Source organism: Martes martes (assembly GCF_963455335.1).
Source record: "Martes martes genome assembly, contig: scaffold_199, whole genome shotgun sequence".
NCBI classification, from domain to species: Eukaryota; Metazoa; Chordata; class Mammalia; order Carnivora; family Mustelidae; genus Martes; species Martes martes.
In genome coordinates this window covers 64923-79505 of record NW_027666529.1, presented here as the reverse complement: position 1 = coordinate 79505, position 14583 = coordinate 64923, and the positions used below count along the sequence as shown (strand labels likewise).

The 14583-nt window shown below is 52.8% G+C and overlaps 1 protein-coding gene across 3 annotated transcripts in view; it reads right to left on the bottom strand.

Moving 5' to 3' along the window:
- Positions 1-2188: 2188 nt before the first annotated feature.
- RASSF4 (Ras association domain family member 4) overlaps positions 2189-14583 on the bottom strand; it is a 31276-nt gene continuing 18881 nt past the window's right edge. For all 3 annotated transcript variants that reach the window (XM_080831500.1, XM_080831502.1, XM_080831501.1), the window contains 8 exons: positions 13201-13343; positions 11735-11826; positions 10661-10818; positions 6976-7077; positions 6641-6692; positions 5977-6098; positions 5019-5116; positions 2189-3689 (listed from right to left, as the gene is read on the bottom strand). In XM_080831500.1, coding sequence (XP_080687626.1) covers positions 3629-3689; positions 5019-5116; positions 5977-6098; positions 6641-6692; positions 6976-7077; positions 10661-10818; positions 11735-11826; positions 13201-13343 — 828 coding nt within the window. In that variant the 3' untranslated portion in view covers positions 2189-3628. The remainder of the gene's footprint in view (positions 3690-5018; positions 5117-5976; positions 6099-6640; positions 6693-6975; positions 7078-10660; positions 10819-11734; positions 11827-13200; positions 13344-14583) is intronic.

Genomic DNA, 14583 nt, shown 5'->3' with positions numbered 1-14583 from the left:
TCATTGCTATAACCTCCACCAAGCTGAGGCTTCTGTGAGAAACCACCCCACAGGGACCAGTGTGCCCTTAAGCCTAGTTGTATTTGAAGAGCTCGTTCTAAGAAGAAGGGTGTACACACATGACGTGGAAAAGCCCCGTTTTAGCAGGGAGCACTGCTGCATTTGGCAAGACCACAAGAGAGACTGGTCACAAGTGCAGTAACAGCCCTGGTCCATCTCCCACAAAGGGACCCTGACAATGGTTCTGCCCACCAAGCCCGAGACTTTGCTTTCTGTTTCCTTTGGCTTCCCTGGGAAAGGAAGCTCTGGGGATTCCCATTCCTGGGTTTGAAGAAAACATCTCTATTAAAAGCATGGCCAGGAGGGAGCAGAGCCCCACCCTGCATGCTGTGAGTCCAGGGGCAGGTCAACACTGGCTTTCTTCCAGGCAATCTCAGCTTGTGGGGCCAAAGTACAGCACATGTACACGTGCTGTTTTTATACTTAGAACGGCTTGGCTCTGACTGCACTTCCTGCTTGATCATAGTTGAGGGACTGAGGCAGGGGGGCTGCTGCCCACCCGGGCACCTGGGAAGGATATCCCACTCCTTCTCCACAGCTGCAGGGTGCCTGCCTCCTGCCCACGGTGGCACACATTGTGCTTTGCTGGCTCCTCGGCAAATCACCTGGTCAGAAGGTTGATAAGCCTCATGCTTTGTTTCCCTGGGACTAAAGGACCAGGTGTATCCTGGGTGAACACATGGCTTTATTGTGACAGTGGGAAGGCCTTTAATCCATTTTCTGGTAAACATTCCTGCAGGTGGCATATGGTTATCACATGAGAAAAACAAGCTGTTTTTTTTGGTTCCTTCTGATGATTTGTTCTGGGCAAACCACCCTGTTTTCCCTGAGTCCAGTCCTTCTTTTGCAATCCTGTTGATTTCATCCTGTGCTTATTATTTTCTCTGGTTCCTGAGACCTGACCTGGGAAGACAGTCCTGTTCTAGGAGAGGACATTCACTCGTAGGAATCTGTACTTTGGTTTTGGATACTTTTGTTGTCTGAGATACTAGTTAGTGAGGGAGCACATGAGAAATACCGCAAGCTCTATGGAGAGAAGAAAAGAGAGTTCCCACATAAACCAGCAGGAAGCCACAGAGCTAGCAGAGAAAGCCTGAAGTGGTGGTGGCACGGTTAGCTGAGTTAGCAGCTTTACAAATTGCCTCTGAAAAACAAACACACTGTCGGTAAAAAGATTGGCTAACTACCCCCTTGGATGACTGTAGAAGTGTGCATTTTTCCCTTTCCTGCGCAACTTGCTAGTGATTATTCTTAGCTATGTTTTGATAATGTCTAGTTCAAAAGTGGTGCTTATCTAGGCAGGCCTTAAATAATATTGTAACGATTGCAAAAAAAAAAAAAAGAAAAGAAAATCCTAAAATGAGAAAAACTATAAAACAAAACCAGCAAGTGCTTTTGGAGGGCCTCTGACGGCTTTCCATGTGCAGGGCCCTGTCCTGCTCCTAAGCCAGCAGGTGTTTCTCGGACTGGAAAGCCACCTACCCCAACCTGGGCTCAGCCTCCAGGCCTCCTTCCAGGGACCTACACCAGCTCCATCGTCTGTTGGTCCCCTGACCCTCCTGGATATCCAGCCTGCTTCTCCAGTTGAGGATAACACCAAACACCTCCTACTGAGATGAACCGTGGCTCCATCTTCGTCCCTCCTGAACTGAGCACGAGCCTGGCACAATTACTCCTGAACAGTGGATTGGCAGTTGAACTAGACCTGAGCTTGTAACTATGGATTGGGGAGTAGAACAGCCTGGAGAAGGCTGTTTGATTTGTTTTCTACCCTCCCTGAGGTACTACTGGCATCCCATCTGAACCCCCGCCTGGAAGATTCCTATGGTCCTCCTGATGCTGAGATTCTGTGAATCAGGGTGATTCGATTGTTCACCCTCCAGGCTGCCCACAGACCCCCACAAGTGATTCTTCCTCTGTGCCCTTTGGCTGCCTTTGTCCTCAGGCCCCACACTAGTCCTCAGGCTATGCACTGAAATGAATGAGTCCCGTTGGGGTCCAGAGCACCAGGCTGTGGCTCAGCTTTGGCTCTTTTGCCAAATTTGGCCACACATATTGTAGGATCAAAGTTTCAGAGGTTAGATCTGGGAGTCAGGGTAGACACATACGCAGAAAGAAGGCTTGGTCCGAATTCCTTCAGTTCAATACAGCGCACCTTTATTGAGCACCTAGGAAACTAGGAAAGGAAGGGAGAGCAGAGATGACAGATATGGCAGGGCGTCTCCCTAGGGCACCTCTGCGTGTCTCCATGATGATGGAGTTAGGCCGGGGAAGTCCTGGCATGAAGCTCACCTGGAACTGTGAGTCCCCACAGCGTGGCTATTCCCAGACTCTGCTCTTTCTGGGTGCCAGGAAGGAGCCAGTGTACGGAGCAGAGCTGCACTGTCTCTTTTATTTGGAAGACTTTGTAGTTCTTTCCTTTAAATCCACTACCACAGGCCCCACTGGGAAAAGAATATGGTCTTTAACTTGCTCTGTTTTGGACAAACACTTCACATGACCAATGTAAACTGTTGCATAGTTTTGCAAAGCCCTTCCAGTTCCTTCCAGAAATTCTCCATTAGCTGACAAATCCAAATTGTTCTGGCCCCAGGGAATTCAAAGCCCTTTCTCCTCAAATAGACATTTCTCCTCATTGTGCCCCTTTGATGGGAAGTGTAGAGAGTGAAGGAATAAGCTCAGAAAGGGCAGGAGGCACACAGGCATCCACAGGACAGCAGTGATGGAGACTGAGCATTGCCTTCCTGAGCCACTGCCTGAGCCCTCGACTCTGCTGCGCAAGGGCTGGCATCCTTCCAGTGCCATGGGGGCCACCTCCTTTATGGGATCAAAGCACCTTGTTTCCTGCAGCAAGCTCCTTATAAGAATTCTTCTCGTCCCAAGAAGAAGTTAAAAGCCAGTGCTTCGGAGAGAGGATGGGATGCTCATGGTCTTGTCCGGGGTCTGAGCTCTGCTGCCAGCGTGCTAGGCTGTGCGATGCTCAGAGGGTGGCATCAAAGTCTTGGAGGCCAGGATTGCCACAGGGAAGTGAAGGCCAGAAGCAGGACACACTCCCTATCTGCTGGCAGCCCCTGCTTTTCCCAGCAGAGCCTTGAACAGCAGCATGAGGTGAAGGCAGACAGGGATCTCATGGTTCACATGGATGAAGAGGTCAGGGGCTTGTGGCCAGGCAGAAACTCTGGGCCTTGGCACTGGGAAAGCAGATAGAGCACACACCCCACGGGCTTGATCACATACCACTCTCCTGAGCAAGAGAGAGGTGGCAGGAACAGGACTGGCCATGCCATCCAGCCACATCATGTGGCCAGTGCCCCAGCTTCAGGGCTGCGTACTGCCCAGGCAAGCCTCAGACATAGACTGCACGGAGCAAAGTCGTGGCTCCTCAGGTCTGGCTCTGGGCCCCGCGAGTGCTCAGCTTGGAGCCAAGAGCCAGGGACATGGGACGCATGGCACTCAGGCAGACAGACACGTAGAAGCACGGGGGCTGAAATTCCTCCGTCAGGGCCTGGCCACCTGCATGCAGGTGCACTGGCTGTGGGGGGCTTCAGAAGAGGCAGCTTCTAGCTGGCTACTTGGCCTCCACCAGCTGCTCCAGGCGCTGCAGCATCGTCAGACGCAGGGCTTGGAACCTGGAGGGAGACACAGCCAAGAGGACTCACCGACACAGGAGGACACAAGGAGAAGGGGACAGAGCAAGGGAGCACACAGATAGTTGGGCCAGTAGACATGAGGTCGCTCAGCGGCCACCATCTCTCCTCCGCTGAGGCCAGGGAAGAAGAGCCAGGCCCACGCCCTGCCAAACCAGCGGCTTAGAGGAGTCCGCACACAGGGCTGCAGACGCTGGCAAGCTTCAAATGCAGAATGTGCTGTTTCTATTCCAGAGATTCTCCACTATAGGACAGAGCATGCTGGAGGGGACAGGGTGGCAGAGTGGGGATCAGGAAGCCTGCATTCAGGCCCAGTCTCGTCAGTGACCTGTGCTGCAACCTTCTGTACCTCAGGCCTCGGTTTCATCTCTGTGCTCTGACTGCACTAGCCAGGTGACCCCAGGTCCCCTTCTAGCTCCCAGACTTACAGCAGACTGCATGGTGGACTGTCCCCTCTGACCAGGTGTCTCTGCTGACCTCCCAAAAGGGGCCTCACTACACAGATGGAAGGCTGGGGTGGGGGGATTGGGGGAAGGGCTGTGGCATTCCAAAACTCATTCAGCCAGACACCAGAATCCAAACCAGTCCCCCAACTGCAGGTCCTCTCACCATGAGCAGACTGGCTCCTTCCCTTCCTAAGGAGGACCCCAAACCTGGCCCTGGCTGAGTGGCCCACATGTTCCCCCACCCCACCCCATCTTTCACTCTACAGAGGAACAGACCAATCATTGGCAGGTGCAACTTGGCTAGCCTCACGCAGCCAGGCCTTGATGTAGCTTCCCCAGGAGCCCGCAGGTGACACCTGCTCACCTTTCTATTGAACAGGTTCCCTGCACCTGAAAACACCAGCTGGTACAGAAGGTTCCAGCAGTCACCGTTCTTTGGCAGGCTCAGAATTCCCACTAGCGGCAAAGGCCCAGACCTGGAGGAATGTGCCCTGAGGAGGCCCTCTCCTCGGTCACGCCTCCAGGGCTGTGTCACCTGTAGAGCTCACGACCCTGGTCCGGCGCCCACCCCTGCTCCTGCCTGACTCTCCCGAGCTGTTTCGACAGCGGTGCCCCTCCCGAGCTGGTGAGGTGCTGAAGCCAGAGGGGCGGTTTGGTCTGCCTCCTGCCCTTTCCGCAGGCTATCACCCCAGCTTGCCCTCACTACAGAGCAGGGGGCCAGCGGGCGGTGCTGGGCAGCCAGGGTGGGCAGGCCTCCCTGATTCAGGCCAGTGCCATGCCCTGGAGGGGAGAGCTCGCCCAGCCCCGGCCTGGGGGCTCTGCCCTGCACACTTGACCCACGACTGGCTCTTTATGTGCTGCTTACTTCATGGTCAGTTTGATTATTTCTCTTTCCTCCTCTTCTTTTAATTTTTCAACAAAACTGTCCAGCACCGGCATTTCAAATTTAATGTACTGAGCGACCTAGAAAATCCAAGAACATTTTAATGTGCTTTAAATTAGAAGCCAAAAATGTGTCTTCTTTTCCTCAGGGTCTCCACAGCTGCCGATTTAGCCCTGTCTTCTAGCCCAGGAAGGGGCTACCATCTCCCCACTCACCCCCAGCACTCAGCCTGTACTAGGACGGAGAGCAGAGAGGCCCATGCTCACTGCACAGCCTATTATCCCTGGGAGGAAAGATGAAGCTGGATATTAGGAAAAGTATTCAACAGAGAGCAGAACCACACTGGGGGTTCTCCAGGGCGGGGGAGGGGAGCCCTGGGAACGCCCCCGTTTCTAACCGTGGAACAAAGCTGCGCTAGTCTGTGAGTGGTCCAAGGGATACAGGGTCACTGACCTTCACCTTGGCTCAAACCTTATAGGCCTTTTCTGTGCAAGGGAGCTCTGCAGCATGCTCTTTCCTAGACCAGGCTGCAGGCTGCAATGGGCCTTAGGCACCTGTCTCCCTTCCACAGGCCCTGGGTACTTGTAGGCCCCAAATAAGGAGCCCCTGTGAGAGTCTTTAGTGTATTGACAACTAAACACACTCTAACAAAGGAAAAGTTTCTGCCTGCCTGAGGGGGAAAGCTCAGGCAATGGTTTTTGAGGACTCAACTTCCTTTTTCCCCTAAGCCCGAGGATGGAGTTGGTGGTCACCGACAGGAGGAGGGAGGGCTGGAGCCATCACTGTGTGGGCTCGGGTCCCTTTGGGGCAGGCAGCTGGGTGGGACATCACTGCAGAGGGCTCTGGCCAAGCGCATCTTCAGAGCCCTTGGGAGTCCCCCATGCTGTCATGCGGCCCCTCCCTCAGGAGCAGGTCTCCCTAAACCTCAGCCCCAACTCACATCGTGGGGAACTTCCTCGCCCAGGTCGGCTTCCATCAAGAATATCCTGGCGATCTTCTCACATGGCCCATGCAGGATTCTGGAAATCAGTGGATACTCACAGTCTTTTAATTTTGTTCTCTCTGAAAAAGAAGGTCATTTACAAAATTCATGGGGCATTAGGATTGCCCCTCTTTGTTCTGGGGTGGGAATGTGGTAGAAAAATGGAGGTCCAAGGGGCCGGGAACCTTCTTCAGACCTTGAAGAGAAGGTTGCCCTGAATGATGTGTGATTGTGGCATTTAGCAAAGACAGGTCAGAATAGGAGCCCAGGGAGTAGAAGAGAAGGGAGTGTGGACATGGGGAGGCCAGGCTGCTCAGTTACCATGGAGCAGAACCCTGCACAGAGGGACATGTGGGTCCTGCAACCGTTCGCAGGGGGTGAGGTGTTTCAGTTCCAGCTCACAGCCCCTGATGTGTACCCCAACCCCTCCCAACTGAATGAAATCAAAGACGGGGCCTCCCTTGTGTTTTTGGCAGGATTCTGTAAGGGGCAGAGAGTGTGCCTGGGTTTGGGGCTGGCGGAGCATTCACAGTGGCTGTGAGAGAAGGAGCATGGTCAGTGAGCTTGCCACATGGACAGAGACTTTGGTGTTTATGATCTGGAAGCACAGACAGACACTTACCCCCAGACTCATGAACAATGTAGAGCGCAAACTCACTGGGGCCATTTTCCACCTGTGTAGGCAAGAACAGGAAGTCAGACCAGGGCTTTATGAGACGAGACAGGAAGGGATCCCTGGCAGGAACCAGACCCCCAGCGCCACATGCACAAGTCCCCAAGGATCCTCCCCTATCTCTCTGCTTCAGATCCCAGAGATGCCGTGTCAGCAGAGGAAATGTTGCTAGACCTTCTACCCAGGAACCACAGGCAGCTTCCCCAGCCTTTGCTAGCTCCCCCAACAAGACAGCAGGCCACCAACATCCCAGGGCAAGGCCACTTGCTCATGGCCAGACTTACTCGGAACTTGTTCAGCAGCAGGGTGAGCACATGCACGGTTGTCATGGTGCTGTTGACCCTCACGTTGGTCACCGACCCATAGGCAGGAGTAAACACTGAGGTCTGCAGAAGGAGGTGGGCCATTCAGGGCAGGGCCAGAGAGACACGGAGCTGACATCACACAGGGTCTGGGCACACTGTCAGCCAAATGCTCTGAGGCCACAGGTGAGCCTGGGCTCTGGAAGCACCTGTGCCTGTCCAGCACAGATCCACACACAGCTGTGCCCACATCTGGTGGACTTGGGGAAGCCGTAGCAACTCCTGTCTTACAGAGGCCGGTAAGAGGGATGCCTCCAAAGCTGTGAGGGCCAGCTCTTTGACCCTAGCAGCCAGTCCCATGGAAGTACTTCCCAGTCTCCTTCTCACTCGTTCTTTGGCTCATATTGCCAAGTGTCTGTTGATTCTAAGACCGAAAGTTCTGAAATCTATCCACTCCTCCCCATTCTCCCAGCAGTAGAGGTTCTCAGTTCACACTGCATCAGCGTCCCACCTCTCCCCTTTCAATCTCAGCACTTTCCACCCATTCTCCATGCTGCTGCCCCAAGGAACAACCTTTTAAAAACCTTGCAACTCCAAGTGTGTTCCGGACCAGCTGCATTAGCACAGTCTTGGCTCCCAGCCCCAGACTCCTGAACCAGAATCTGCATTTTGAGGAAACCCCCAGGTGATACTCTCCGTACAGTGCGATTTGAGAAGCACTGTCTTCTGGCATAGTTCTAGTTAGAAGTATCTCTGAAGGCTTCCCATAGCCTAAACAATACCCTTGCTTCCTCCTCTCACTGTTCGCACATGTGATACTATGATTCTCTCCCTCGTGCCCTGTGGTCCAGCCACACAAGCTCTTCACGGTTTGGGGGGCCCATTATAGACCTGCAGGTACCTTGCCTTTCCGTGTGAGACGCCATATATACAGGCAACCACGGCACCATCTGAGACTTAATAAGTCCTCAGGGAGCACGAGCCAAGTTATAGACTTGCCAAGCATTTCACCTAAAACCTTTGATTTAATCCTTACAACAGTTTTTTGAAGTATCTGTCATTACTCCTTTTAAGAAAGGACACAGAGCCTTGGAGAGTTCAAGTCGCTTAGTCATGGTCATCCATCTAGAAAGGGCAGAGCCACTGGAAACCCCATGCTTTACCCCTGTGGCACTGGGGCCTCCCTGTGAATCTCACTTCCCTGAGGTGAGCTCTTCCTCACTTTCCAAAACCGAATTCAAATTTATACATTCCTCCTCTATGGTCCTAGCTCTGCTTTCCCTGGGATGTAACTAGGGCTCAGGGATAAGAATGACTTGTTCAGTGTCCGCAAGTACCAGAGTCAGACTCAAACCCAGACCTGCTTCCTCCATAGCTGACATGCAGGGTGACTCTGTGTTACACAGAAAGCCAGACTAGGCTTTCAGTTCCCAAGAAATATGGAATAGAGGAGTCAGGCTATTTCAAGAAGAAAGGTCTTGTCAACAAGACATTATTAGCGTTTCTTCTGCCTGGAGCCTTTTCTCAAGATGAAACTGACCAGCTCCAAGTAGAAACAAAGGTCCCAGCTGCTTTGCCATCTCTAACCACAATGGTTTCTCTCTGATAGAACATATTTGAATCTAACAGCCCAGGACAAAGCAATGGGACAGGTACCAAGTTTTACTGAGTCTGGAAATCATGCCAACACTGCTGTGAATCAGAATACTTTTGGAAAATGATTGAGTGAGGTAACAGTGTGCAATTCTAAGAAATAAAATCCAGAATAACAACCTCAGGAAGTTAATTCTAGGTAATTATTTTTTACTTGTTGCCTGTGATTCAAGTACACACTGTTACCTGATTTCCCAGGACACTGATTCCGAATGGATTGCAGGGAAGAGAGAGAAGGAACCCCTTACCCAGCCCAGAGATGGGAACCAGCTGTCCAACACGACTAAGATACTAGTTTGCCTGGAAGAATGAACCCACCTTCTGTAGGTAAATCTGTTACTGGGAGAAAGAGCCACCCAGACTGGAGTACAGGCTAGCGTGTTGAGTGTCGAGATGGCTGAGGAGCCCTTCTTGCTATCATGGCTCCCACGGACATGAAAGGCTGTGACAAAAGCCCTCGTTGTTCATTTCTGTTCATTTCAAAGGCTACAGAGTCCTCAGACATCACCATGTCTCTGGGGCTTTTGCAATGACTACAAAAGGTTGAATGAGCTTAGAGAGGAATGATTCCTTTAGAGGAGGGGGTGAATGTGCTGGAGATAAACCCACTATTTGTTACCTTGAGTCGTGGATCAAAAGCGTTCTTTTTTAGGATCCTAGAACTACGAAGAAGCTAACCTCATGCAAATATTCTTTTAAAATTTTTAAATAATTCTTCAAAACTGCATATACAGAGCTAGTATACTTACTGAACACTTTACAGACTAAACCCGTTCGGAACAAGATTTAAGGAAAATCTAGGTCAGATTGTGGGTCCTTTGGCTAATCTAAATCATTCTTAATCTCTGCTTCATTTCAACCCTGCACCCTTTCAGGAAACTACTCTCAAATAGTCCTGCGTTTCCCTGCACTTAGCAAAGATAACGTAGTGTCACTCATGAATACACATTGTAAACCCAGACCAGAGTGGAGGTAGGGGTGGTCCTCTTAGTAAGGCAGAGTCCCTTCTGCTTGCCTTGTTGGATCCTTCACCCCAAAGTCCAGGGTGCCCCCAGAGCACTTGAATGGCTCCTGGCAGACCTAACCTGTGTAACTGTTCTTCAGGTCTGATCCTGGGAGCTGCCTTTGCCAGCACCCTCCCCCTCCCGTGAGTCATCACCTATCAGGACAGGCAGCTGCTTCAACTGAAAACCTCGGCTTCCATTTCCCAGCGCTGCAGGATGTGGCCCAGTTACAGGACGCTCCCTCCAGGGCCTCACCCAGACTGCCACTCATGCCATTTATAGAAACAATCAACTTCTCCTTTTACAGTTGGGTTTGTTTAGGGACTGATGTCATCTGGGGAAGGAGATCTTTTCCTCAGGTCAGTACAATACATGCTTGGACAAAAGGCTAAGTGCTGGGAACCAGGAGCAGTGTGGGTTCTCTGGGGCCCAGAAACACGTGCCCTTGGGCACACCTCAATCTAGAGCTTACTTGACCCAGGGAGAAGGCCAGCAGCACATCACGTTCCCGAGAAACTATCAATAGAGCTTGGGTGGAAATCTCAGAGAAAACTGTCTAGGTAGACATAAACTTGGCATTACTTTCCAAAATCCACACAACTTGGGAAAATTGATTGACAGTGAGTATGTGGTAAAAGCAAAAACAAAAACAAAAACAAAAGTAAAAACAAAAATCAAAAGCCCCCAAACAGGCTTTGGGGTGACCAGCTGGAATGTGTGCATGCGTTCGTTCATTCTTTCTTCTTTCCTTCCTTCTTTCTCTCTCTCTCTCTCTTTCTTTCTTTTGACTGTTATTTTGATGTCATTTTAGGCAAGCTATTTCTCCTCCTGAGCCCATTTATTGGTGAGGACGCAGCTGTGACCACGCCAGCACACAGGGCCACGGCGAGGGGGAACCTCTGACAAGACTCTGGTGGGGCCTGGCCATCGGAAGGCCCAGCAGTGCTTGGGGCCGCATCCCTGTGGCCTCAGCTTCACGGCCCAGGGGAGAGGTTGGGCAAGAACATCACCTTGTGGTTGTAAAAGTGCCCGTTGATGGAGAAGCGATGTCGCCGGATCCTCTGGGCCTCGCCAGGCGCACGGGCCCGGGGCCTCCTCTGGATCACGCAGGCTGCGTCACTCTTGGTCCGCATCAGCTGCGGGGTCTCCTCGTCCTCCTCCAAGGGCTCTGTAGTGAGGAACCGGTAAGAAGGTCAATCCCGGGTGGAGCACAGGGGCCGGAGAACTGCTTGAGCTGTAGCGGTCCCGCGGCAGGCGGGGCGCGGTTCCCTGGAGCTCTGTGGTGACGCCATGCTGCAGCGGAGGGTAACGTCACTGCTGTTTCCGTGACAGTGCTTGGGGGATGCCCACCTTGCAGAAAGGAAAGGGGACCCCCAGATAGGATCACCCGTGTCGCCATGGCCTGGGCCTCCATCTCTGGGCGCCCAGGGCGGGTCTTGGGCAGCCCCACACCGTCCTCTGAGCCCCCACTGAGTGGGAGGGGAAGACACAAAGAGGTCCGATGAGCAGTCGGGATTCCAGAGTGGGAGGGAGACGTGTCCCAGAGGCCCTGCCTGCTGCTGCTGTTCTCTCCTCTCTAAAAAGCAGGGGACTCGGGCAAATACGACGTCACAGTCACCTCTGCCAGTCTCTGTTTCCTTTTCTGTAAGTGAGGAGCTGAGGAGAAGGCCTTGGGCTGAGGCGGTTATTTAGTAACTGAGGAGGTATTAGCAAGGATTTAGCAAGATAAATAAAGCCTCTCTGTGCTCCTTCTGGCAACTGGTCTTCCTTTTTACTTTTTCCTTTTTTTTTTTTTTTTTTTTTTAAGGGTGCGGGAGAGAAGGGAGAAGGGGCAGAGGGAGAGGGAGAGACAAAGAATCCCAAGCCAGCTCCACGCCCAGAGAGGAGCCCAGCTCCGGGCTCAGGCTCACAACCCTGAGATCACGGCCCAAGCCAACATCAAGCATTGGACACTTTAACCCACTGCGCCGGCCAGGCGCCCCAACACAAGGCTGTCCTTCAGAGATGGTGGTCATGAGCCAAGCCCCTCCTCTACTACCCTAGTGAGCAAGAGGGGCTCCCAGGTAGACTGAGGTCCCGCTTACCTGAGCTATCTCTGGAACTCTCGGCCCCGTGTGCAGTCTGAGCACTCGGCTCCTGGGCAGGGACCCTGCCGTCCTGAAGAAGTGGCTCCTTTCTGAAAAGACAGTCAAGGTGCTCAGAGAGCTGCTGAGAGAGAAAAGCAGCTCAAGTCACAGAGAAGAGGCCTCCTGCTTCTGTGGATGGGACACAGGCAGAAGCAGGGCGGGCCGAGGTAAGGCTCTACTTCATACCAAGTTAATGTAAAATAATAATAATAAAAAAAAAGCAAAGACTTGCCACGGTGTCTGCTGGAAGGAGAGGGAATGTGTCCTGCAGACCTGAGTGGCCTTGTCCCTGCTGCACAGACACAGGGACTAGCTGTGTGCCCATGGACTCCTGGGAACCAGGCTGAGGGAGATGGTGTCTGCGGCCAAGTGGTGAGTGGGCTCTCCGGGCTTCCCTCAGGCCTGAAGGAGAGTCAGGCGGGGGAAGCTTGAGGGGCCAACCTCGGGCCTCTGGGCTAGGCAGAGTCCAAGCCAGGGAAGCTGGTGCCTGGCTGGAGAAGGGGATGTGTATAATGAGAAGTAGCCTCACAGCTACTTCCTTATAGCATGAGGGAGCCGGGGAGGGGCAGGCAAAGAGCAGAACCCAGGCTGAGAGGCCTCTGAGGGTCCTCCTGTCTGTCCCCATGGCTGCTTTTACCCTGGGGAGTGGGACTCACGAGTCATACTTGTCGCCTTTCTACGAAGCCCATCCAGACATTATACTCTAAGTCTGTATGGGGTGTCAAGGTGCTAAGTGCCCTCAGAACAGCAACTTCGCTTGAATTTTTGAAAGGGAAATGGTTTTGAATTTTTGCCTCTTGGAAGGATTCATTACATGCAGAAGCGAGCAAAACTCAGCAACTAACTGCCCTTTATTGGGTGGGGAGGTAGAGAGAGGGGGCAGAGGTTCATTAAGTGGTAAGGTAGGAAGCGGTTTCATCATGATTGAAACATATTTCTGATGTTAAAATAAACCTGATATTAAGCTCTAATAAATTTATAAAAACAAATTCTGATACTAAAATGAAAGTAGAGCCATAAGAGGTTAAATTTGTGTGAATTTTTAAAGTAGAACAGGAGATGCTAAGAAGTGTTTGTTTTGCCCAGGATGTTGGAAGCCCAGCTCCTCTCCTTGCAGGTAAGGCAGCTCCTGTGAATGTATGAGGAACACAGCTGGAGGCGACGGGAGTCTGGAAAATTCCCCAAGAGCGAGATGGTTCGGTCATCATCTAGAAAGACCACCTGTTGGCAGGTGAGGCCGTGGGCTCAGGCAATCACAGGGTGACAAGGATAAGGCTGGTTTGTGCTCTCCTGTGCCCCATTCGGGAGCAGGGCTTTGCCCTGAGACAGAGAACACCACCCCGCAGACAGCCCAAACGGTATACTTGGGTTGAATCGGTGTCAAGGAGGACACCCGGCCCTGCCTCCGCCATCTGAACACTCACAGGGGGCAGCCGGGCTGTCCGGGAGTCCAGGAGGCTGAGGAGAGGTGCACACGCTCCCTGTCGTCCTGTATCTGGAGCCGGATAGGCCGCCTCAGGCCCCAGGCAATGTTGAGAAGCCCCTCGATGATCAGAGCACCTTCTTCCTGTGGGAAGCCCACACAGGTTAGTCTCTTTCCCCAGAGCAGTCCTCCACAGGGGTCACTGCTCACCCTCCCTGAGCCCCCTGAAGGCCCGGGCCCTCCCCTGTAGGCTCCCCTGAACCCTCTTTGCCCCAAACACAGCTCTCCTCCTTGGGATCCCGTCCTCCCCTGGGGGAAAGCACACAAGCCTCTATGTGCTCCAGGGCATGAGGCCATGGGCTGACCAGAGGAAGCCTGAGGCGTGCCCTTCCACCGCTCTGTTCACGTCTGGTCAGGGGCATGGCCTGGGACGGAGCAGCTGAGTCAGGCGTCCCACAGGAACCCAGCTGCTATCCAGCAAGCACGTCCACACGGGTGAGGAAACACGTTCCAGAGAAGCATGGCCACGTTGACCCTGGTGCTGTGTAGGGGTGCCTTCCCATCCCCCTCCCCCAGTGCACCTGGGGAAGGGGCCCTCTGGTCACCAGGTCCTACTGAGAATGTGCTGCGGGCCCTGGATTCCATGCCCACCAGAGCAGGGGTGGCTGCTCCTCCAAGCTGTGTCTCAGTCTCGCGCTTCTGCCCACGCTGCTCCCAACTGCCCCAGGGACCACTTGAGTGGGCTGGGCCCACCCCGATTTCTGAGCTGCCTTCTTTCCTGATGGCCAGTCTTGCTTTTCTCACCACCTGCCTGTTGCCAGCCTCCATGTTCCACTACTGGCATGAACACTCAGAATAGCTACAACAGCTCCCATTCTCTGTCCCTAGTTAGCCTTAATTTCCCAAGGTCTGCAGATGGCACAGCTACTGCCCTCCTGCTGAGCCCCGAGGTCCTAATTGACAGAACCCTCCAGAGGCATCCTCAGCCAGTTTCCCCTCCCAACCCTCAGGTCTTTGGTTCTGTTTCTGACCTCTTTCAGGCTCCTATCCACGAGTGACCACCTCTAGACTCTCTGCGCCCAGCTGAACTCCCCCACGTGTGTGCCTGGGCAGGCTGCCTTCAGGGCATCTCCCTAATATCTTCTCAGCCCCGCTTCCCCCAGAGCTGTGATCCCCCCAGCTACCTGCTCCGGTGCTGCTTTGATACTAGCCATTTCACAATGAACATTAAACATTGTTATCTTCTTCTTCTTTTTTTTTTTTTTTTTTGAGCGCTGGTTGTTATACTCCCACTGCTATCTTGAACACCACTTTAGAGTCACAAATTCTCTTTCTTTCTCCGTATAGGCACTGAAAGCCTTGTGAGAAAAGAGACCTTGTGGAA